The sequence below is a fragment of the Peromyscus californicus genome, unplaced genomic scaffold, assembly GCF_007827085.1.
Source record: "Peromyscus californicus insignis strain IS unplaced genomic scaffold, ASM782708v3 Scaffold_12__1_contigs__length_115047231, whole genome shotgun sequence".
NCBI lineage: Eukaryota > Metazoa > Chordata > Mammalia > Rodentia > Cricetidae > Peromyscus > Peromyscus californicus.
The window spans coordinates 113920025-113946350 of NW_026294413.1; the positions used below are offsets into that span (position 1 = coordinate 113920025).

Genomic DNA, 26326 nt, shown 5'->3' on the forward strand with positions numbered 1-26326 from the left:
CCAGAAATACCATGCTCTTTCTATAGACATCAAGGCTAAAAGTTGAATAAATTGTCCATAGTTGTATTCTAAAATGATTTTGCTTTACTTGGTTTCATTATGGAGTTTGCTCAGTTATCATAAATGGCTTGCATTTGGAATGTGGCTGTTCTTCATTTCAAATTGGATATGGTATTCCCTTTCCAACAGATGAACCCACAGATATGATTCCACGAAGCTGTCAACTTGCAACAGATGTTCCTCATGTCACACAGCTGCTAAACATGACAAAAGTCTGCCAAACTGAAATAAAATTTAGAGGTCATCATCTAAGATCAGCAGAATCAGGTATGCCCTGAGGTTCCTATAAGCATATGTGTTCTACCTAATAAGGTTTCTTCTTCTAAAGACGTCCCTAAGCTCACTCTTCCACAGTACTGCCAATATACAAGGCTAGGGCCCGCGAGCTCAGTTCACTGCCAACCCAGGCAGACAACTGAAGTGAAGAACTTGGCATGTGGACATTTAACCCATATAAAACTTTTTCTACTTCAGCACTGGGATTTACTGGGGGAAAGGAGAAGGTAGGATGAGACATGAAACAATGCTTTCCTGTGGAGTGGTTATCCCTTTATAGAAAATGCTACTTTATTCAAGTACTACCATAAAAGACAAGTAATGCTTTTCTCTGTGAAGGAGCTGTAGGGAGTGATGGGACTGCAGCCAACTGGAAGTTCACTGTCAGTTTAAAAAAGAACTTCAGTTCAGTTATGGACAGTGTCACCCTGCCTGAATATGTATCATTCATTTTTAAATAGTCTCTAAAGATTTTTTTAAACTTGTAAGCTAAACAAAATATTTTAAGGTTTCCAGTATTCTACGTCTATACAGACCTCCTACCAGTTGACCACATCAATGAAACACCTTAATATCAAACCCAATATAAGCTCAACTCCCTAGATGTTTGAACCCCTGAAACATTTTTTTTTATTTTTTTTTTATTTTTTTTTTTTTTTTTTTTGGTTTTTCGAGACAGGGTTTCTCTGTGTAGCTTTGCGCCTTTCCTGGGACTCACTTGGTAGCCCAGGCTGGCCTCGAACTCACAGAGATCCGCCTGGCTCTGCCTCCCGAGTGCTGGGATTAAAGGCGTGCGCCACCACCGCCCGGCCCCCTGAAACATTTTAATGTTTAAGCATTTAACAGCACAAAACATTTTTTCCTAATGTCAGGACTCTCCCTATAGTGACTCTTGGTTAATTTGGCTAGTCTGGTTTGTTTTGTTTTGTTTTGTTTACCTCCTCCAGTGATTGTTAGGTAGAGCCAACATTGAGACCACTGTATCACTCAGTCTGAAAGGTCATATGGTTCAAGTAACACTCAAATACAGGGAGGTAATTCAAAGGAAGCTAAAGAATAGTCATAGTGACAAATCATCTGTTGAAGTAGATCCTGAAAGTACTAAAGTATTCTATGCATATTTATGTATTTATAATGTGTATTTATAATTAATTAACAAGAGATGTATGGAAGTATGTTCAGGCAGAAGACGGAGTGAAGGCAAGGAGATAGCAAATTCTTGGACTATTTTTCATGAGTTAATATAAGGAATGGCTTGAGTGATGAAATGCTGTGTTAGAACTACACCATGGGAGCATTTCTTGTCCCTCAATAAAGAGATGCTGAATTTAACAGCAGGATTCCAGACTGACAGGAGCTGGGTCAGTAGAAAGGAGTGGCACTGAGAGAAGCTGAGGGGGAAGTGGCAGGATTTGTGGCTTCTCAGATAACAGGTGTGGCCAAGAAAGTGGTCAGAGCTTTAAAGGACATCAAATAGTAACAGGAAAGGTTTTGTGATGAAAGTTGAAAGCATGAACTCTATCACGTGGATTTTCTCTGTCACTCTTAATCAGCATTATATACCAGAAGTCACATCTCCCTAAAGAACTGAATCTCTTTTGTCCTTTTTTCAATACAAAAGAAGTCTATATATAAGTAGGCACTATACTATTAACACTTTATTGCATCATTCCCAAACTCATAGAAAAACAGAGAGGGAGAATGTCTGATGCAAATCTCACCTGCTTCATGATTACCCACTTTGAGTAGCACTTTTTGCTAACTATGAGACTAATAGTGAAAATGTATATATACCATATCTAGACACAAAGAGAAATAGATTTCGTACAAGCCATGTTTGTTAAGTAACCATGGAAAAACATAAAAGCATAAAAGTAAGCTTACTACCTTTCAGGTGACAGTTTAATCTTAATATTTGCCACAGAATGCAGGAAGAGTATTTTCAATAACAAACACTGTATGTGCACTTAATGAAGTGTGATAATTTTCAATAACAGGAATGATTAAGGTGTGTAACAAATGATGATGGAATGATTACAAATCATCTTTTTTTACCTCATGACCTTCTAGCTGAATATTTTATGAACTGTCTTTAAAATAAATACAAGTGAATATACAATATCATTGTCATCTTATTTAAATCTCTCAGAGATGCTTAAACTGAATAAGATTTAATAAATACTAATTACATCAATGTTACAACTAAACAGAAACATTTTCATAGGCTGCATTCAAACCCAACTTGCAGAAGAGGATATTACTATTTCTTCTGCAAATCGTATAAATGGACTTTTGATTCATAATAATAGTCAATTCAACTTGCATCATGTATACAGAAAATTACTAATTGCCAAATTCCATGAACATATTTCTTTTTCTTTGTGACTAACCAATTATATCCATTTTAATCCATGGTGATTGTGCCTCTTAGGCCAGTCTCATTGCACATGCACAGGATAGCCAGGATGACATGAACACACCTGGTACTGTGGGGTTCTCTTTCTACAAATGTATTTCAGGAGCTGATTTTCATATATGTGAACTTTAAAGCTTACTAAAAGAGAATATATTAATAATTTTTGCTCTCCGTGCAAGCGTTGGATTTGAATGGTATTTCTAAGGATTATGCCCAAGGGCAGATTATTTTAAATGTGGATAAGCCAGCAGGTGTGTCTTTATTTGAACTATTTGTATTTTTCTCCTAGAAAGTGAACTCCCACAATGAAATTTGAATTACATGAGAAAATGACTGTGTGCTCATATAATTGGTTGTGTAGTGCTCATGTAAATTTTGATGTTTTATCATAAATGTACATATTGAGAGATCTCAATGAGGCCTCTAGAGAAGTAGCCATTTCCTGTGGATTTTCACACCACCAAAAAAAAGAAACCTTGAAATTTTTAACTGTTTTAGACTGTTTTATTGAATGCCATATAGCTTAATCAAGAGTATTGAATGGAATTAATAAAATCACTGTTTCTAAGAAGCCAGTGTTTCCAAAAAGCTCCACATTCCCACTGCTTTCTTTGTCAATCCCCAATGCACATTAGCTAATAACTTTAGGACTGTGGAATCTGATAATCTCACTTTCAGTAATGGAACACCAGTTTAATTGAACCAGAGAATATGGTCTGGCTATTGAAATGAAGCATTCAGCATTGACAAGATACAGTGGCCCACTGAACACAAATCAAAAGTAGTAATTTACTTAAAAATTGGAACATGGTTTTCCCTGTTGCCCACTTTCTCACAACAGCCATCTAACAGTGTTTTCAATTTCTTTATGAGTAAGAGAAAACTGACATTCCTTCCTCCTACCACAACTGTGGACTTGTGAATTAATCCATCTAGAAGACAAAAGAAGGAAGGAGGGAGCAAGCTGGCTAGGGAGGGAAGGAGGGAGGGAAAGGAAGAAGAGGATGAATCAGCAACCTGTCTGTGGCACTGGTGAGATATGTATTAGATTTCTTGTTTAGAGTCCATATTATGAAAGCAAGATTCAAACCAAGGATCACATTCTACTGTAAAACAGAAAAACCTAAAAATAAAATAAATTAGTGTATGCCCTCATAGAAGCCAAAGCACCTCCCATAATTAATGGGTCAGTTGAATAAATATTGTGAAAATGACTATATTGCCAAAACCAATCTGAAGATTCAATGCAAAGGTCCAGTGACAGTCTTCAGATGAATAGAAAAAAGAAATGAATCCTAAATTTTATTATCCAAGCATAACAGACCCCAGATAGCCAAAGCGGTCTCGAGGAGAAAGACCAGTGGTGGAGATATCAGTATGCCTGATTTCAGGTTATACTATGGAGCCATAATAACAAAAACAGCATGGTACTAGCACAAAAGTAGACATACATATCAGCAGATAGAATGAAGGACCAGAGACAGACCACGCAGCTACAGCCACCTGATTTTTTAGAAAGATGTCAAAAACATACAGTGGGGAAAAGACAGCCTTTTCAACAAATGGTGTGGAAAAAGCTGGATATTCAGACCTAGAAGAATGACTCTAGATCCCTGTGTCTCACCTACATGAACAAAGCCAGGCAACCGAGCACACCTGTTACCCAGGCCTGAGGGATATGGAGACAGAAAGATCATGATCATGGATGCAGCTACCTTCCTGCCCAGGCTCAGAGAGTAACTCTGCCTTACAGGAAAAGCACAGAATGGTAGAGGAAGACAGCTAGTGCCCTATTCTGGCCTCCAATGTGTAAACAGGCATGAACCTGCACATAGTCCTACACAGATACACATAAATACTTTTTAGAATGATATTGATCAGTGCTTCTGAAGTCTTATATAGCAAGCATATCATAAACCAGCTATAGAGATAATTTTAGTTTTTCTATGTAATTTATACACATGTTGAAATGTTAATAATATAAAATGTCGCATTAACTACTAAATTGAACTTAATCCATTAGATACTTGAGTAATTATTCTTGTACCAGTCTTTGTGTTCTGCCCCACCCCCTTTAATTCAAACTTTACAGACCCTTGCTCCTGCCTTGGCCTCCTAGCATAGAGATCAGAGGCATGCATTCCTGGCACATTTCTCCCTTAGATACTCATTAGAGCACTGCTTGTAATAACAAAACCTAGAGGCAAACCACTTGTGTACAGTTGGAAACTGGTTCGGCAAGCTTATGGTAAACTATTGTGCAGCTGTGCAAAGAGCCGTGTGCTCTGCCTGTGATAGTCTGGAATGTGATCTCAAAGTTATGTCAGTTGGTGAAAAATGGAAGCCTACAGCCATATTGCAATTTTGTCCCATTGCTGGAATAAAAAACATGGTGGCCTAGGTATGACATTTACAGAAGCTTTAAATAAACTTAATGATTACTTTTGGAAGCAGGAACTAATGCAGACAGGGGCAGGGGGAAAAGACTGCTTTCTCAAGACATTTTTTATTAGAGAATTTTAATTTTCTAACTATATTAATGATTTGTATTAATGATACATTATGTTAGACCAATTACTGAACATTTGTAAATCCTTCTTTCTACATTGTGAACCTTAAAATTTTTTGAGAATTGATATAAAATTAAAATATACTTCTCTACCAAATACTAGTATTTTCACTAATAAGATCTAATGGCAGCTGGACTATGGTGACAGACTTGGAATCGGAGCACTCAGAAGGCTGAGACAGGACTTTCAGTTTGACGCCAGCCTTGGCGCCATAGCAAGAGCCTGTCTCAAAAACAGCATGTCTCTGCACATACGTAATAGTTAATACATGTCAGATATCTTGAAAAAGTTATCAATATATGTAGAATTATAAAGAAATTGAAAATGATTGGCAAATTATAAAATCTATTCAATGTTGAACTAATTTTTATTTGTGGTATAAAGAAATATCTAGTTACATATCAGTGTAAATTTTAAACTACATTGTTTTATTATTATTATTATTTAAAATTTTTTAATTTAAATATATTTTGATCATATTCTTCCCCTCACCCAAGTCCATCAAGATCCTTTCCTCTTCCCTACCCTCACAACTTGTAAGTTTTCTCAAAAAACAAAAACCCAACACAACAACAACTCCCCCCAAAATATTTGTACAATTTGGGGATATTGGATTGATAGAAAATTTCTTATGAAACATTTATGCCTTCTTCCAGGAGTATGGCTTCTAAGCTTCCCCAGGAAAGTCCTGAGCATACTACTACTCCCACTTTTAGGAAGATGTCCTTATCAGCTTGAAGGTCTTCCTCCTTATGCCTTGGAGAAGCCAGAGGTCTCTTTATGAGATATTCTTGAAACATCTTCCCCTGTACTTACTCAGGAACAAGATAATCCAAACAAAGTAAATTTAAAAAGGTCAACAAGATTCGGTGAGCTAGAGGAGTTGGCCACAGATCAGATTACAAGCCTCTTCCTGCTGTACACTCAGGCGATTACGTGGCATATACGGCAACAATGTTAGATTAGCTGGAGTTACCTCTGCCCTACACAGGAACTTATATTGATGAGCAAAGAATGGTGTGGAAAGATGATAAAAGAATGAGGTTTCAGGAACTCCCTTTCTTAGAACAGTTAGCTTGTGAATGGCCACTGTGGTGTCATATGACCAAGGAGAAAAAGAGTGCCAGGATTAGACATATAAATAAGTTCAGCAAACGTAAATTGTAAGCATTGTTTTATGCCAGAAATTGAATAATGACTGCAGGAATTTTCGTAGGCCTATTGACACTCTGACCATTAAGAGTTAATGATACACTGCTCAGGACATAGCAATGTGCCTCGGAGCCCACAGAGGTTTCCTAGTGAGATCTGAGCTTGTCTTACACAGAGGGCTGCATCAGGGGATGGCTTGGCCATGTGCATGGTCACCAGGTGTCTGGAATGGTCTGCACTTGGCTGTGCTGGAGGAGGTCTTTTACTCCAACCCTTGGCGTTCCTTTAAAAGCCCTTTGGCAGAGACAGTTCAGGGCCTGATGGATTAGGATCCAGGTCCTCCCAAGGCTATCCTGTGTTTTCTGTTTCTTTTCCCTCTAAATTTCTTTGTAATATTTCATGCTGCTCCTGCTCAAGAATACCCTGGAGAAAAGTGGGGATGGGATGGCTCCCCCACACCTAGGCTGGCTTGGAGATTTTGTGTCTTGTGTCTTGAAGCTGCAAGAGCTGCCTAGAAGTTGTGTTGTGTGGTTGATGTTACTCCTCAATGATTGTAAAATTATTGTAAAAAATAACTCTGTTTTGTCACAGCTTATCAGTGATGACTAAAAGATAGGCATGAGGAAGCTGAACACATATCCAAGAACTCAAATAATATGACCTATGTTTTGGAACAACATGAATCTATCCATGCTTACTGAATTCTAGATAAATAAAGAAGCACCCTGACTGCTAATCAGTCAGGCTTCAAGATTCTCCACTGTACCTGGCTCAGTCCTCTATCTATTCCTAGCTTCCTCTCTGTAACCTGTCAACTGCCAGGGCTGCCCTCCCCTTCCCCATCACTGTCCTATTAGGTATAAGTGACAGTTCTATTGTTAACCTTTAACCTAGCAGCTAGGTTGGCATTCATTCATTCATTTTTCTTTTAATATGCCATATTATATAAAATATAATAAAATAAAACAAAAACTTGTCTAACTATGAAAGTTAGACAAGACAAACCAACAAAAGAAAAAGAGCCCAAGAGGAAGCACAGGAATCAGAGACACACTTGTTCAGACACTCAGGAGTCCCATAAAGACACTGAACTGGATGCCATTATATATATGCAGAGGACCTGGTGCAGATCTGTGCACGCCCTGGGCATGCTGCTTCATTATCTGTGAGTTCATGTGAGCTTCGCTCATATTGGTTTCGAGGGCCTTGTTTTCTTGATCTCCTCCATCCCCACTGGCTTTTACACTTCCTGTCTTCTCTTCCCCAGGGTTCCCTGAGCTCTAAGGGGAGAGACTTGATGGAGACACCCCATTTATGGCTGAGTGTTCCAAGGTCTCTCACTCTGTGTAATGTCTGGCTGTGGGTCTCTGAATTTGCTCCCATCGCTGCAGGAGGAAGCTTCTCTGTTGATGGCTGAACAAGGCACTGATCTATTAAGAACAGCAGAATATCATTAGGAGTCGTTTTATCAGTATCTTTTTTTTTTCTTTTAGACCAGTATTGTTAGGTTTTGCCCTAGGTCCCTGGCCTATCAAGCCTCAGGTTCCTAGTAATCCAAGCAGTGTCAGGTATGGGGATCATCTCATAGAGTGGGCTTTAAGTCAAATCAGTTATTGGTTGGTTACTCCCACAGCTTTGTGCCACCATTGCTCTAGCATATCTTGCAGGCAGTACACCATTGTAGATAAAAGGTTTGTGGTTGACTTGGTGTTTATGTTTCTCTTTTGAGAGCATGTGGAACATGGACTTGTACCAAATACACTGTAACTTAGAGGTGACACCTATATGTAGGCACCAGCTTGACATCTCCATCTTCAATGACTTGTGTAGATGTTGTCTTCAGTAATAGAGCCCTACAGTCAGTTTGTGGAAAGCAACCTGCAATCTTGGCAACAACCTAGTTTGTTTGGGGATTCTCATGGGGCCCCTTTGGCCAACAATTCAATTAGATGTAACTCAAACCCAGTACTGGAAGCTTCGTTTAGTGACAAGAGATGGTCAGTTAGGACTGTCTCCCCCATTATTTGAGAATTTCCTTTAGGGGGTGTGTGTGTGTGTGTGTGTGTGTGTGTGTGTGTGTGTGTGTGTGTGTGTGTGTGTGTGTGTGTGTGTCTGTATTAGGAAGTTCCTACTGTATCAGGTTTCCGTACTACCCTTCAAACATCCCTTAATTTTTGTTTCCTCTCCCTGTATTCCCTCCCTCAATCTTCTCCACCCTTACTTGGTCCTCCAGTTCCAGCCCCTCTATTCTATTTCCCTTTCCTAGTGAGATATATCCACTACCTCTAGTCCCTCACTCTTGACTCACCCTCTGTGGTTCTATGGATTGTAGCTTGACTGTCATTGACTTCATAGCTAATATCCTCATATAAGCAACCATATTTGTCTTTCTGAGTCTGAGATGCCTCACTCAGGATGATTTTTTTCTAGTTCCAGCCATTTGCCTGCAAATTTCATGATGTCATTTTTTAACATAATACTCGATTGTGTAAATGTACATTTATTTTTCTATTCTTCTGTTGAGGAACATCTAAGTTGTTTCCAATTTCTGGCTGTTAGGAGTATTTTCAGATACATTATCACTAATGGCTATTCTCTATATTCATTAGTGTCTTCCAGTAACCCCTAAGGCTCTGATCCTCCCACTTTGCTTTGTCTTACTTTCTGCACATTTATCACTACCTGGTATTTTCTAGTTCACTTTTATTAGTTATTTACCCCCAAAACTATAGGGATCCTGAGCTAACAGGATGGCTCAATAAGTAAAGGTGCTTGCTACCCAGGCCTGACAACCTGAGTTCTGTCCCCTGAAGTCACATGGTAGAAGGAGAGAACTGATTCCTGCAGGTTGTTCTCTGACCTCCACAGGCACACCTACACACACACACACACACACACACACACACACACACACACACACACACACACACACATACACACATGTACACACATGGGGGGATGTTGTGGTGGGGAGACATTACAGGATCCCATTTATGGTTGTATTCTCTACCACCTAACTTAGTACTTAGCACCTTAATACTTAGTAATTACAAGGAACACAGGAAACACTTGTTGACTGAGTGATCAAATAAATGAATAAAATAATGCTAACTAGATGATTTAAGCACTAAGGATATTTATCAGCAATTCATCATGGTCATAATCAAAGCTAACATTTATGAGCTGTCACTGTATTACAATCACTAAAACTAAATTTGAAGGCAATCTCCCAGAAGCCTGTTGGACTTATGGGAAAATGCCCTAATTCCAACCCAAATCCTGGACCAAATAAACTGTGCTCCTTATTTAGAATGGAAAGCTTTCTCAAAGTAAAACCATTTTCCTTAAAATTAGTTTTATTTTTCCTCATTAAGCATAAGGAACAAAAACCAGGCTAGTTCTTGCCTTTCAATAAATCAAGACTCTGTGGAGAAAACTAGTATCCACCACACTGCCTTGTATCTTGCAGAACTGGCCCAGCTTCACACACAAACTGTCTTAAGTTCCTACTCCAGTTCAGCACAGAAAGATACAATCTAATTGTGTTTTTTAATATTATTCTATTGCTTTTCAAAAGTGTCATAAACTTTTTGTATTAATGAGATGAGACTACATACTGATTTTAATTATCTGCAAAAGTTGAAGTTAGATTGTAATCTCCCAGGACCTTTCCTGCTTGAGACATTTACATATCTGTTTTTCTTTTCATCACACTTCCATGGCTTGTAGACTGACAGTCCTTCAACAGTCTGAAAACAGCATTGGGTTGCATCCTTTGCACTGGGCATAGACTTTCAAGTTATCTGGTTACCCCACATCCACAGGTGCCCTTTGGAATGCCTTACTTGCCAGACTTCAAAGCCACTTTAGTTTGTCCTTCTCTTAGTCTTTCCCCCAGCTTTTCTCCTTTTGAAATAGGACGTTAAAGTCATATGTTAGCTGCTTAGTTCCTCATAGAGCTCATTAATCCCCTTGACATGCATTAGATTATAATATTCATGAAGTTTTGGTACCTATCAATATAATCATTAATCATCCATTTTTGAGATAATAACAAATGTTGTTAGTTAGATGGACTTAACTGACCCACTGTTAAATGAGGGCAGCATCGCGTATAATTTAAGAAGGAGGGGGTAAATGAATAGAAACTTGGTTTTTGAGCCCCCGCTCACTGAGCATAGCTTAGTTTCTTCTTCTATGGAAATAGAGAATGAGCAACACACATAGAGAAGGAGTGAGAACTGCCTAGGTATTTGTGGCATCCACCATCCTTTAAGTCTCAAAGGGATTCCCTAGATCCCAAAGATTGGATACATTGAGCACAGTTAGAACCCTTTATACTTTTCCTTTGTAACCCCTTACTATAATCATAATCATTGAACTGTTTATTAATTTCTTATTTTAACATCCACCTCCCCCATGAGACTGTAAACTCATTGAATAAGGTAGTGTTCCATCTTATTCCTTGTCTCACTCAATGCCAACCAGGGTAAGCACCTAGTCACTACTAAAGAATGAATGAAGAAAGGAATAAATGATAATTAATAGATCTTGTAAGCTTTGAATACTATTCAAGATGGAAGGTACTAGCAATCTATTTAATAAGCATCTACTCCCTCTAAGACACAACATGAAGTATGTCTAGTTTCATATAATCTTAACAGAAAATGCCATGACTTAAGTACATTGTTATCCCAATGTTGTGAATGAAGAAATAAGGCTTAGAAAGGTCAGATGCCTTCTCCAAAACAATATTACCATACTAGAATCAATATTTGCTCATGTTTTGTACCTACTATAGAACAACATAATGTGCTAAAATAAAAATTAACCCAAAATCTGGTCTCTGGTTTCAAGTTTCACTCTGAGTTGACTGTGAAATGGTGGATGAAAGTGTTAGGCCTGCCTCTCAGTGCTGAGAGCTGAACTGTAATAGGTCTGTGTGGTTAAGCTTTGAAAATCTTGCAAGCTTAAATGACTATAATAATTAGATCATTGTATTTTGAGACAAAAAAAATGAGAGTTTATTTTCTCTAAAAGAAAATTAGAGAGTACACCCTCAGGTTTTACAATCTAACTACAAAGGCATGCACCCCTCAGTAAAATAGCAAAATAATTAATGGTTAATCCCTGACTTACACGAAGTTCACTTTCCACAAACTCAAAAAAATGAAATGCCTCAAGCATGATTTTAATCTAATCTTGATATTTAACCTCACTTTATGCAGATTGATATCAGCTTTTTAAATAGCTAATCTAAAATTCAAAGCACATGCATTTCTGCTTATGGTTTCCTTCTATTAAGATTTTTCTTGTAAATGAAACTTTGTCCCTTCTACTTTTTATTTTAGAAACTGAAAACCTAAATTACTTTGCCTTGTAGGTTTTAATTAGGAACCTATCCTAACAAATGTGGAACATACTGCACATTGAAGGAGAATTTCTTTGACAGTTAATATAATTCTAATCAGTGAATTATTAGGACAAAAAGGATTTACAAAACTGGTATGTTCATTGTGGTATCAAGCTTAAAGATATCTTTAAATAATAGGGTATTTGTACTCTTTATAACCAAAAATGTTTTTTTTAAGTAGACTTAAATTTAAATACACTGTGGTGGATTATTCTATAATGAAGCTTTACAATAGATCTTCTAAGATCCGGAATATTATCTAGTATAACAGGGCAAGACAGTGCAGAGGTTCCTCCATCTTGTATTCTTGCTGAGGTCATTCCAGGTTTAACTAGATTCTGATCTCCTTGATGGAGAACCCCATGGGAAATGACCCAAGGTCAGGATGCCCTTGTTAACTTGTCTCAGCTTACGTTAAACTGCCTGTTTGTACAGAACCCCCTCCAGATAACTGCTTGTCTTAGCTTCTGTTAAAACTGCTTGCTTCAAACTGCTTACTTCTGTGAAGCCCCCCCTGCAGCTGCCAATTGAGATGCCAGGACATGGTTTCTGCCTTTAAAAGTCCCATGTTCTGAATACTCAGGGCCACACCTAGATACCCACACACACACACTTGGGTGTGATCCCAGCCAGCTGGAATAAAAACTTTCAATAGGCTGTAAACTGTGTCTGAGTGGTCATCTCTGGTGGACTACCCATAACACTACATTTCTGAGATTTAAGATGACAGCATTTCAGTTTTAGCTGTATCTTTAATAATCACTACATGTTCATCACTGAGTGAAATACTCCTTTAAGAACACAGTGCTCTCAAGAAGTAAATGGGAAGTCGGAGCGGGGAGCGTCACTTTAACTAGGAACAGGAAGGGATGTTAATATAAAAGGGAGAGGAAGGGAGGAGAGATGGTAACACTAATGATATTTGAAAAAGCCACTAAGGAACATTATTTTAAAAGCATACTTTAAAACAGTGTGTGTGTGTGTGTGTGTGTGTGTGTGTGTGTGTGTGTGTGTGTAGAGTTTAAATGAAGTTGCACCACTTGAGGTGATAATACTCGAAACATGAGCCAGAGACTGTCTTAACAAAATACCAAGTACCAGGCATGAGAAACCTTCTTTCGAGTCATCAGTTACAGGAGAGTCCAAGAGACCCCAGAACAATATGATCTATTGCCATTGCCCTAGATTGCCTCCTAGAAAGCGAAGGTAGAGGCTTCTTACTGAAAACACCACAGTCATTTCAGATACAGAACTTGGAGGATTCAAGCTAGAACTCACTTGAAAGCTTCCTCCCTGATGACTAGGTCTCATGGTATTGGAAGGTGCTGTGAAAGCTTTCCATAGAGAAAAGTAACCAATAGTGCTACGAATCATAATGATTAGCCTGGCAAGATATCCCCAACAGTAAAGTAGTAGTAGATACTTTAGGGATAACCTACAGCTTTCTAACTGCATTTAAGGTTCATTCAATAGGAGTGAATTCATGCCTGGTACTGTAAACCTAGCCAGCCACCTAGAGAAGAAGTACTACTGCCATTTGCCTAAACTAATTAAATTTCCAAGTTGTATTCTAATAATACTTATCCTTATACCAAGAGATAAGTGTGTCTCTCATTCATCATCAAAGAAGCTTATTTTTGTAGCAGGTAGAGACTATTAGAGACCCACAGCTGGGTGAAGATGCAGAGAATGAATGACCATGAGGTGCTAGCCCAAACTGATCAATCTGTATGTAACACATCCCCTACACCTAACTAAGACTCAGGAAACATTGTGTGAGGCGAGGTGTTGCAAGAGCCACAGGACCAGGTTGCCTTGCTGTTAGACAATGTCTTCTAGATATTGTGAGGAGGCTACACCAAGGAATTTTCAACCATATGGTTGCATAGAAAAGACCTGCATAGTGGCAACAACCAATGACATGCCATTGTGGATGGGGGATGTTTCACTAGGTCCCATCCCTAGATAAAGAGCTACAGGCAGTCGGTGACTGCTGAGAGGGAAAATCAGTTTTTTACATGGTCAAGCTCCCTGGTGAGTTATCTAATCCCAAGTATCAGCCCTAAACACATGCCATACTAAATAGACGCAGTAGGTTTTGTATGTGTATGCATGTATACCTGTGTATGTGTGCATGTTATATATGTATGTGTGGATATATGTAACAATAATTGAAGAAATCATGAATTTGAATGGAAGTGGGTGTGAGCCATGGTAGGAGTTGGAGAAGGAAGGAGGTATGAAAATAATATAAATATAGTACTCACATATAAAATTCTCAAAAAAATAAATTTAAATGAAAAAGTTCAAAGTATAAGTGTACATAGTTTATCAACTATGTTCTTTTTTTATATTAGGCTGGAACTTTGTCAGTGTGATTGCTAAACTCCCCACCCCCAATCCTTGTTCCACTCTTGTATTGCATCCGTAATTTTGGTGAAATTAAGTCATTGTCTCCTGTTTACCAAACTAGGCTTGGGAGGCAGGCACACAGAATACAAAATAAATGGTCTTTCACACAAAAGAACTTGAACTAGTTGGAAGGAAACTGAATTTAGATGAACTTCTAACTGGACAGTTCTCAGGGCAGGGAAGGGCCGCAAATAAGGGTACAGATCCTCCATATGCCCACACTATATCCCACAGAGCCTCTCCATACACTGCAACTGCCACTTCGGGGAAACCAGCACTAAGAGACAATAATTCATCTAGAATGTGTTCTACTTGATCATCAAAAATACAAGTGGTATCTGTAATGGATTTTACAAGTAGCATAGAATTTGAGTATAGTTTTTTTTTCTCTTTTCAACCTGAGAAACTGGCTATGTTCTGTTGATTCAAATGGATATTTATAAGTGAATAGAAAAATACAGATGCACACATATAATGTCTATTTGATAGTAGGAAGTTTTGCATATCACCCAACAGGCATGAGATTGTCCTGAAAGCCCTGCTTTCAGGGCCTCACCACTCAGGCCAAGTGTTAACCTTCACATCCTCCTCCTTGATTTGCACATAAAACACCAGGTGGGTCTTTTTATTTTTAATTCTAATCATAATTAGAACTATCTGAGTTTTTCAATCCAGCTTCCCTTTGTACTCAGTGTGATGAATTCATTTTCCTTAGCAAAAATATATTAGATGCCCACTCTATGTCAAGATGTCAAAAGCAGGCCATCACTGACTTTGCATCTACTGGAGCACAGACTACGGGGAATAGTATAGAGATGTGGAAAGGTGAACTTCCAGCAAGTTCTTTGGTGAGGGAAATTATCCCCATGAGGAAGACCCAGAGACATGACTGAAGAAGTGAAGACTAAGACATAAAGACAAAGGTCACCCTAGGGATGATGCGCAGCAGTGCCTTGGGAAGAATTGGGAGCACCAGAGTGTGAAGAGAACAGCAAACAAAGGTGTGAGATAGAAGGGAATGTCAAGGCAGTGTTTACAAGTGATCAGGGCTAAGAGCAGTTGGGAAGCCATTAAGCAGCCAGAGTGAAGTAACACAAAGCAGACAGTACACTTCCCTTCCTGTAAGACCTCTGGCGGCATTTTGGAGAAAGGATGGTGTGAACACTGGAACAGTCACAAGAGAACCTAGGGTGATTGTATACTCACCATTATTTGAGAAGTACTATGTACACATTTTTTTAAGATAATAAAAATATTTTTCCTTTTAGGGAAATAATTTAAATAAAATTATTTTAAGAGAATACCAGGGCTGCATAAATAAGTTTGGGAAGTATAATATAAGGAGTGCCAGCTACTTCTCAGCTGCTAAACCTCCCTTATGATCCTTTGTTCTCTTGCTTTATCAGAAACATCCTATGGATTCTGTGCATCTGACACACTATTTTCATTTTGAATAGGTGTTAATTCCAATCCTGTGACATCTAAACTGTACTGAGAAGTATTGTAACATGATCTTTGTTACTTCACCCATTAATGGATTGACTTTCTCTAACAAACAGACCAGTTCATCAACAGAGGGGGAGGCAGCATCCGGAACAGTAAAAGTCAAGATGTTTGCCATATTGCCTTCGGGTCCAGGGTCCTCGGACCACCTCCACTCTCTGGCAGACGTAATAACCTGAGGCTCTCCAGTGAGGTGGGTGAAATGTTTGAAGAGCTCACTCAGGCAAGGGCAGGGGGTGGTAATGTGTGGGCTGTGGGAAGGAAGGAGAGAAAAGCTGACTGTGTGTGTGCCCAAAGTAGGTTTACGTAAATTTGCAACAGGAATTTTGGATCTTAAAAGACTAGAAAATTGTTTCTTTTCTGTCATATCAACATAATTAAAGTTTTTGAGTAGTCTTTTCATTAAACATGTTGCTTACAAGCAAATATATATGAACATATTTTGCCTTCTCTGTCAAAAGAAGTGTTGGATATAGACCAGCACCCATACAATGCACACATTCTCAAATGGTCTGCTTTTGGTTTTCACTTCCTTCAGGTCTCTGACATGCAGGATGTTTCTCACTCATCTCTGTCTGTTGCAGGCAGGTGTCACTCATAGTACATTTAATGTTTTGTCTAGGAGGTCTTCTCATCTGCTGTTCCATCTCAGGTTATGCTTCTCCTTCCATTTCAGTCTTCTCTAATTTCTCTTCCTCTCACGTTTTAGCTGAAGTTACTCTGGTTTTTGCTCACTTATTTGCCTGAGTTTTTTCCTATATAGATTTTATAGAAATTAAATGTAATTCCTTATTTTTAACATACATATTAATTCCTTTTCCTTACAGACAGTAAGATCCATTGGGTACAAAAATAGCCAGTTGTGCCAACAGCCTACAGCAGAGAAGCATGTTAACACTGCACAAGGGTCAGCCTTGCTGATCCCTGAGCCTAGGCAGCAAGGAGAGAAAGGAAATATACATCAAGTGAAGCAGACAGTGCCTATTCCAGGTAAGCAAGAGTCATATAGAAAGGAAGAGCCAGTGGAAAATAGTGAGAGTTGTTCTTACTGAGATAATCAAGCAGTATTCAAGACAGGACTAAATCCAGAAAAGGGCCGTTTAATACTGAAGTGGGTGGTGAGTATTGAAATTATTTTGTCTTCTCTGTTCTGTTGTTTATTCTGGTATTCCAAATAGCCAGTGTCCTGGTTTTGCTTTCTGATAAAGATGCCAAAGTAAAATAGCATCAGATTATCATTATATTTTGGAAACTCCATGTTTACTTTGTTTTCTTACTATCATTTCAGTTTCTGTTTGCAGAAACTTTATTTCCTGTGCTCTTTATTTTCTGTCATTGATATAAAAAGACAGCTCTGTAGGAAGACTTTTGTCTCATTTCAGATAGCGCAAGTCTAGGAGAGGAGTAAAGTGATTTGTAACTTGTATTTATTTGAAAAATGGAGACCAGAACCTGACTTTGAGTTGTTTTATAACTTTCTGCCCTTCTTGGTCTGACTTCAGTGAATAAGGAAAGGGAGAATTAATTTTACTTGAGTTAGAAGTGAATGATGACCACTATGGACAATCTCATCCACTGGGGATAGCAAATGGCGTGAGAAAATGAGTAGCATAGACATGTAGTCCCGGTTCCACCAGTGACTGTCTCTGTAGCCTGGTACCTGGTTCCAAGATCTTCACCATTGGTGTTAGTATTCTGACCCGCCCCTTGGGGGCCCGCCCAGAGTCCTGAGGTCATCTTATATAAAGTCCCTCTAAGAAAAACCTCTCAGCTTTGCACTCTACCTCCCCCCTCCCCCCACCTCCTCCCCCCTCCTCCCCTCCCCCCTCTCTGTCTCTCTCCCCCTCTCCTCCTCCACCCCCCTTCCTCTCTCCTTTCCACGTGGATGCCGTTTCTGCCATGTGAGTGACTTTCTGCCACATCGCCACCCATCTTGCCCACAAGACATGTCTCACCCTCTGCGGGGCACCTTGGTACAAACCTGCCAAGGCCTCTCCTGCCATTTCACAGTGTTACTCTTGGAACCTTAGTTTCTTTATCTATAAAACAAGTCAGGCATTGCGCCAATGGGAGGTGCCTCAAGAGGTTGTTGTAAGGAGCCAATGACAAAAACCAGTTGAGTGTATGATACTGCTCTAAGAAATGAAGTATTTAGTGAATATTAGCTGCTACTCTGATTATTATTTAAATATCAAATTATACTTCAGAATTCTTCTCCAGGTTTGATCTCAGCTCACCAGACATCTTTAGAAAACTCCTTATTCTGCTACACTTCCTCTCTACAGGAAAAGGATTTTCTGTCAACTTCATTTTTTTATACTTTTTAATATAGCATGTTGTATAAATAACATCAATCACACTTCATGTATCCCTCTATTCTTTGGATGAAATTCATTACTCATATAGAAATTCTGATGTTGAAATACGAATTAACACCTATTTTTGTAAAGGACTAAGTTGTGTCTTTTATATAGCCTCAAATTATGTCAAAATGATACATGAATATTCTCATTATAGTGATAAATATATTTACTGTATTATTTGAATGAATATAGTACTTTCTATTCTGGCTTTTGTTCTCTGGTATGGAAATTTACCAACCCGTCTACCTATTCTGATCCCTCTCAACAGCATCAGCAGGTCAGAGCAACAACAGGAGAGCTTGCTTGAAAAGCACCAGCGGAGAAAACACAGAGGCACACTGTGGTATGACACTCTCCAATGCTGTCTCAGAACTGTGTATATTCAGGGCAGTGGGATCTCTCTGCAGGTTGTAAATTTCAAAGGATTATGAGCCAATTCATTTAAAATATAAATGTCTGTTCTGTGGGGATTATGGAAATCAAATTTTCTGCAAAAGTATTGCTCTAGAGTCTGCCCTGCCAGAGACAGGCTGGACTCAGTAGACAGGAGTGCAGAAGTGCCGGGCTGCCTCCCTTTACAGGGCTGAAGAAAGCTTAAATTACTACTGCTGTTATCCCTGAAAGGGACCTAAATGTGATAGAGGAAATTCCTCCCTGAATCTCTCCCCAAATTGAACTTTATTCTCATTTTCAGATTTAATTTATGTCTTTTCTTTTAAAGCAGGCTCTTTCAGAACTCAGGTTACACTGCTGTGTCTCCCTTGGGAGTCTTTGCAGATGATATGATGCAGTTTCAAATACAAACACTTCCATACTTAAGCATTAGGTAAATGTAAGAGGCTATAGTGGCTATCCCTTTAAAGATGGGACTTGAGGCATGTTTATGTAGATTTTTCAATGTATATATTCATCTATCTTGAATCCAGCCCAAGGGCATCAGGAATAGATTGTTAGCACAATTTCCCAAAATGTTAAGATTCAGTCTTCCAGGTCTTGCGTTGTTATTATCAAGGGCAGGTAGAAAAACTACTTCCATGATAACACCCACATCCATTTTCTGAGGGGGATGAAGGAAAGAGCTTGTTTTAAAAGAATTACAATTTAATTTTTTTATAAAAATATAAGATGCCTTTAAAATCATGTGTTTGTGAATTCTTTTTATTACATGCTGTAAAATTTAAATCTAAAATGTCCTTGTGCAAATATCAAAGCATTTTAAGGTAAAGCTCTACAAAACCCAACAAAATTCATCTTAAAACATTCAACTATTTTAAGAAAATGCACATGAACCATAATAATACCTCTCATTTGCTTTTAAATAATTAAATAAAAATACACAAAATTAATATCACCCTTCAAAAACAACTTTCTACAAACATCAATAGAATAATGCAGTGGAAATACCTCTTCCAATAAAGGTAGTTCCTGGGAAAATAACAGGAATGAAGAGGAAGTGGCCATCACCCTCAACAGCATCGTTCAGCCAAGGACAGAGCCAGTAAGTTCCAGTACTCCAGAACCCCAGGCTCCTGACCAACCAGGTTAGCATCCTTAGTATTCACAAAGTGTTACTGGAAATGTTGGGGAGTCCTACCACTGTTGTCACCTGTTCCCAGGAAAGTTTGGTTCCCCTGTTGAGGTTCATAGTTTTTGTTAATAAAAGAATTTGAGAATGGGCTCAAGTGGAAAGTTGGAAACAGTTTTATTAGAGTTTGAAAGAAAAACCCCAGGCAGACAAACTCTCAGCAGCTTCTCTGTGGAGAGGAATAAAAAAGAGAAGGAAAAAAGCCTTGATGTTTGAGTTATGCCACCATGGAGGTCAGCTAAGTGGTAGACAAGCAGCCTTGTAGTGTTAGGGAGTAGGAATTCTGGGAAGGAAAAGTACAGTACCTCCTTAAATGGTTAATTATTCCACCTCTTTATCGTGGTTTAAGGTAGACTCATCTCCGTAGGGGTGTGTGGTCCTTCTTTCCTGAGAATTGATCCCTTAGCCAGATGAGTGACCTGCCCATGCATAACTTTTGTATTATGGGTAGCTTAGAATGCCAGGCCTCCAACCAGGCCAGAGAAATAGCTTTCCCTAATTAGTCTCCACAGAGCTCTTGATTTAAGCTCCTGTAACCCAAATATTTCAAACTCAGTCATTTAAAAAAATGATGATACAATCATTTGCTGAAATTTATCATAGTTTGTAAATCTCCCTTTTTACCTTTAATTATACCCCAGTTCTCCCATTCAAAAGTAAACTTTAAAACTTGAACGCTTTGCCCTAACTCCGAGCCCTTCCACAAGCCCATCGTCTATGGTTGTATTTCCCATCCTCTTCATCAATGGAGATCACTGAGCCCATCAGCATATCTTGCCTAGCAGGTGTTTGCTACTTTTACAAAGGCAAATTGTTTTTGAGCAAGGGAAAAAGGAAAATAAATGAAAATTGTTTGTAGTTTGTCAGTCTTATTTATGCAGTGTTGAAACCTTCATTAAAATGTTAGGTGCAATTAGTGTCTCTACCCTAAATCTGACTGTGTAGAAAAACTAATTAGATGTTTAGGTGATCATTCTTGCATTTATCTTGTTTGCTGCAATATTGTGATTACACGGTAATTTACATATTTCTCTAAGAAAACACACCAAATTATTCATTACAATTGATATGGAAATACTTGAGGTAAAAGTACAGATCTCCAGAAAGCTGGTGGCAATGAGGTATTTAGTATACCGTGGTATAAAACACCCTCTACTTTGACTTTTTGGCAGTTAATAATGTTTGGCAAATAGGTCATAAGAAATTGTCTAACTGAATAGTGAAGATTCCAAGAATCCTTTCTGTTCCCCTGCTTTACACATGCATGTACATAAAATAACACATTGGCTTTTATAACCACTTTCAGCCTTTAGGCTTGCCCATGAACGTTTTATAAAACACCAGGTGTATATGTATATAGAACGGGCATACAAATCAAACATCTGTGATAATAAAATTTTAGAAGAAATTTATTTTCCAATCATTGTTCAATATATAGATATAAGTGTATGTATAATTTTACCATTTACTAAATTGGAAAGGAAATTAAAATACTAATGAGATGGATGGTGGTCAAATATATATTTTAAGACATGGATTGTCATCAGCATTTTTCAGAGCTTATTGATATTTTGTATTTATAATTGTCAATGCTGAAAGTGCTACTTCACATAAATACATGATGTGTATAAGGAGAACAGACAAAGGGCTAACCATATTTAGGACAACATGGTCCTTATTTGGGAGAAAACCTGCAAAGGGGTCCCTAGTGAAAGACTCAGATCCTGACTACAGGGTGGGTGGTTACAGGGCAGATCAAGGAAAGGAGAAGGAGACTGAAGTGTTTCCTTTCTTAGCCTGCAGTTAGCCACTGCTGCTGGTAGCTGGGAGGTAGGGTGTCCAGTAGGACGAGGAATGCCAAGCCACTAACAGACATCTCTTACGGTCAGTTGTTTCTGGGATCAGTAGGTCTGGGAAACAAGAATCTAAAAACCAAGTTGGAACCAAGTTATTTTAGTTCTGGGAATTGTGGTTTAACCACAATGGATGCCCTTTACAAATGGCATGGTCACAGCTAACAGCATGAAAGAGCTGTTTCATAAATTACTGGAAACTCTGTCTCAATCCTGAGTCACATTTCATTCAGTGATTTGTTGTTGTTGTTGTTGTTGTTGTTGTTGTTGTTGTTGTTGTTGTTATTGTTAAACTCAAGTCAGCAACTCAAACAGTAATTTTTTACACATGTTTGTAGAATTACTAGCCCTCCAGAGTCAGAAGTAGGTGGATCTCTGTGTGATAGAGTTCAACCTGGTCTACACAGTGAGTTCCAGGCCATGTAGAGAGACTCTATCTTTTTTTAAAAAGTGGGGAGGGGAACTAGGGGGAAGGCAGTGCACACCTTTAATCCCAGCACTTGAAGCAGAGGTAGGTGGATCTCTGTGAGGTCAAGGCCAGCCTGGTCTACAGAGTGAATTCCAGGACAGTCAGGGCTACACAGAGAAACCTTATCTCAAAAAATAATTAAAAAATAAAAGAAATAAAGGGAGGGGGAAAAAAAGCTTTAACACAATACAATCCAAAAAAATACGAACCTAATACTATGCTGAGGAATGACAGTAGAAAATTGAAATCTCTATTTACATGATTAGGCTATCATTTGTCTATAAGAACAGAAAACTAGCTGGGCAGTGATGGTTCAAACCTCTAATCCCAACACTCAAGAGGCAGAGGCAGGCAGATCTCTGTGAGTTCAAGGCCAGCCTGGTCTACAGACCTAGTTCTAGGACAGCCAGGGCTACACAGAGAAGACCTGTCTCTAAAAAACAAACAAACAAACAAAAACCCAGAAAACTTGGTATGCCTGGTAAAAACACTACAGTTTACAGCAGTCTCGAATCCAGGTGTTTCAGACAATATTTGTTTGAATTGTGGTGTCACTATGGTGTGATGGTGTGTGCAGCACATGTAGTATATATGTCTTCAGCATTGGACTGCAATAAAGTCACACCGTGCAACATGGGTGAGTACCAGCAAACACACCTGGGATTCATTGTGTGTTATATTTTTAATTAGTTTGTGACTTTTGCCTTTTCAAAATCTTTTTACTATTAACCAAAATTTTTGCAAATCCAAAGTAATTTATGCAGCCCAGGGTTGAAGACACTGTTTCAGAGTAACACTAGGTTTACAAAGTCCCACTATTTGCCAAGCCCCATGCAGAAGGGTTTGCTGCCCCAAATAGGAGCGTCCAGTCAACTTGTTCATTTCAGCTGCCCACACTGACTCAGACCACCTGTACTACTGGGCAGGCGTGAGATAAAGTAGCTTCAGGCTGCTCTGGCCATGGACCGGAAAATACAAGTCCTGCTCTACCATATTTCATCAGCCCCTTTACCTCCCAGTCATTTTGTGTAGCAAGTCCGTGGTGAATGACTCATGAGTACAGTCTTGAACACTTTCCATTTGGGCCATCAGTGTCATTTTGGAAGAGGTCTCTGGGTCACATGTTCACGGTGTAGGCTTTGTACTTGGCAAATCTTACATGTCCTGCAGTTACTTTCCTTGTGGTCGTAGCTGTAATAGATTAAGGGTCCAGCATAAATTACTCCATCCACATATGGGCTGTGCAGAACAGGTGCAAGGCCCCACACTGAAACAATTCAGGGAGAAAAAGTGCATTCAAAGAAAAGGACTCTCTCCTGCAGTCTTCCTAAAGAAAGGAATCAAAGACTGCTTTTAACTGCATTTCCTATAAACATTGTCCTCTCACATTGCCTAGATCATAGTTATAAAACCTACTTCAGTGTGGTATAAAAGATGGAAATATACATTTGATAAAAATTTCTCTCATTAGTAATATGCAGAATTTTTAAAGAAAACAAATAATAAAAAATTACATCAAAACTTCTAAAATTAAATATAAAATTGTATTTCAACCTTCAGAAGCCACCACTCAGATTAACAGTATTTCTGTGGATTTAGAGTTGCTTGCAATGTCTGCTCAGTTTAGTCTGTGAATTATTTCAATCAGCAAGAGGCCGAGAAATAGACTGTCCATCATCCTTCCATGGTTTCCTTGATTCATAACCCACACAATGACCAGATGGTCTGTTTTAAAAAGTTTATTACATATTGTCCTGTCTTCCTGCAGTAAAAAGGAAGGTATTAGTAACTCAAATCCTTTTAAATTTGGACAACTTCCCTCACTGGATGTCAAATTAATGAGGTTGTGCTATAAAGAACTTGCTGCAAGACAGGTGATAATTATTTCAGACTTAAAAATTTCCTGGCCAGGGTTTCAACTCAAATGGAGAAAAAGTGTAAATGAGTTGCCTGTGGCTGTGGGCACTGTTCTGTGAGTAACTGTTTAGCAAGACACAAGATGATAGAGAAAATGCCTCCCCTGGCTTCTCCTTATTTGAAATACCTCTGTTTTGAAAGAAATGTTATCCTAACCACCTAAACGAACAATGTAACAAAACTCTTACTGTTATCATCTTTCCCCCATGTCAGATGAGTGGATATTTCCCGAAAGTGCTGCTCTGACTTCTGACCCAGCATGTGGCAGTCTGTCATTGCTCCTAGATGGGGACTCATGCATTGCTTCACACCTTCGGCTAGAAACCAGCAAGGACCATGAACCTGACCAAGCAGAGGAAACCCAGGTGGCTCCCAAGGACGTTTTCACCTTTTCATCTAGACCAAGATCAGCACCTCATGGGAAGAGTCATGATATGTCCCCAAAGGAGTATCCATTTATTCTGGACCCAAGAGAGGACAACAGTGTGACAAGGAGAGACACCCATTTGGAAGACGATTTTTATGGCACTGACAGCAGTGAAGAGGTACGCGGCTTGATAAGTAAAATAGGCTTGAAGCACAGTGTCCCATTCGTGCCAATAAGCATTAAAACAAGTTGGAATGAAAGAGTGGGAATCAATTGCTATTTTTAAAAATGCAGCAGATTGCTATGTCAGTCAACAGTTCCATCGGGTTGTTATGGTAACTCAAAATTTCTGGATTTTTTATTATTAACAGCCAATTTCATGTTTAATTATGGAAGCCAATTTTTCAGTTGTTTATGTTTTTTCATCTTAATCTTTGCCTCACAGAATTAGAAATAATTTATAGTTGAGTACATGATAGCAAGAGCACTGAAAAGCTGACAGCTCAGTGATCAGGGTCTCTGGGGAGGCTGTCCTGTGGTTGCTAAGCATTCAGAAATGACACTTTTCTGGCTCCTTCCTCCCCTGCCATCTTTTCACCTTAGACCTATTAGGACTCATTATTTTCCATATGGTCCCAGAATTTCAAGATTCGTGCCAATTAAAGTTCAGATAATGAATCATGAATTAGTACTGGGACTCTCCTTACAGGTGTTTGTCTGGAATTATTTAGAATATAAAATATTATAAGTTAGTAAACTGATAAAAAAAAGTTTTATTATACATTTTTTGGAACTCAAACTGAATATAACTTAGAAATAATTGTTTAAAAACTAATTACTACAACTTTATCTCTATGTGAAGTGAATCTAGGGGGTATGTAATTCATCTCTGTGTATGCATGTGTGTGTCCATATGTAGTCTGTGTATGTTGGAGGCACTTGTGTACAATGCGGAGGTCTTGGGTGTCGTTCCCACCACTTTTTTCTCTCTGAAGCATGGTCTGTTACTGCCCTGGAGCTCACTAAGTAGGTTATGCTGGTAGGCCTCTCCAGGCCTTCCCATTATCTACCTCGTCCAGCTTTTTATGCAAGTTCTAGGCATCAAATTTGAGTCCCCCTGCTTGTCAGGTGAGCACTGTACCCATATCCCCAGCCTTAAATGTATATTTATCTTTATTCTTGGGTTTTGTTTTTGTTTTATTTCATTTATTTTATTTTTTAAGACAGGGTTTCTCTTTGTAACAGTCCTGGCTGTCCTGGAACTCTCTTTGTAGACCAGGCTGGCCTCAAACTCAGAGAGATCCACCTGCTTCTGCCTCCCTAGTGCTGGGATTAAAGGTGTGTACCACCATGCCCAGCTCTTTTATCTTTATTCTTAACAATGTGTTGAAGAAACATTTTAGAAGCACCATAGTCAAGTTAAAAATTAAGAAGTGCGAATAATATGATATAGAAATAATTAGAAAAACTCTTATGTATGCTTACAAAGTCTCTGAAATTACTATAACTGAGTTAGAATGCCCTGTGGACAGTGCATTGTAGATGAGATCCACACCTCTATGTGCAGAGCCAGCCAAGAATATGGGGGTATTGCTTAGAGCTTTCACAGTAACTATGAGGCTTATATCTTCTAATGAATTTTGTATATGTAGGATCCTTTTTATACAATATCCTGGCTTCTGCATGTGCTGAAGTAATACATGATGCTAAACACAGTGCATTTCATGCCACCATATTAAATGTTGGACATTTAAATATTAGACATACCTGTGTCTTTTACCCCTAAAGCATTAAGCTGTAAAAATTATAAATAGACTTTTGTCCTTGTCATCTACTAGAGTTTCCATCCCATGTCATCACTTCTAAGGTATTATTTGGCCAAACTGTTCAGTTTATTCTCACCATTCCATACTTACAAGGGATAGGCTTATGTCTTTCCAAGGAGCACACAGCACCATCTTTCTTCTCTA

General features: G+C 38.7%; 1 protein-coding gene across 13 annotated transcripts in view; it reads left to right on the plus strand.

The window, feature by feature from the left end:
• The window catches only part of Cfap20dc (CFAP20 domain containing), a 242116-nt gene that overhangs the window by 124225 nt on the left and 91565 nt on the right, over nucleotides 1-26326 (plus strand). For 8 of the 13 annotated variants that reach the window (XR_008217213.1, XR_008217214.1, XM_052734145.1 and 5 more), the window contains 6 exons: nucleotides 190-327; nucleotides 15859-15995; nucleotides 16630-16792; nucleotides 18434-18508; nucleotides 19584-19706; nucleotides 24203-24534. Coding sequence is in view for 11 of the 13 variants with exons in the window: in XM_052734145.1 (XP_052590105.1) it covers nucleotides 190-327; nucleotides 15859-15995; nucleotides 16630-16792; nucleotides 18434-18508; nucleotides 19584-19706; nucleotides 24203-24534 (968 nt within the window). In the remaining 2 variants the exon portion in view is untranslated. The remainder of the gene's footprint in view (nucleotides 1-189; nucleotides 328-15858; nucleotides 15996-16629; nucleotides 16793-18433; nucleotides 18509-19583; nucleotides 19707-24202; nucleotides 24535-26326) is intronic. The other 5 variants (XM_052734146.1, XM_052734148.1, XM_052734151.1 and 2 more) reach the window with 5 other exon arrangements.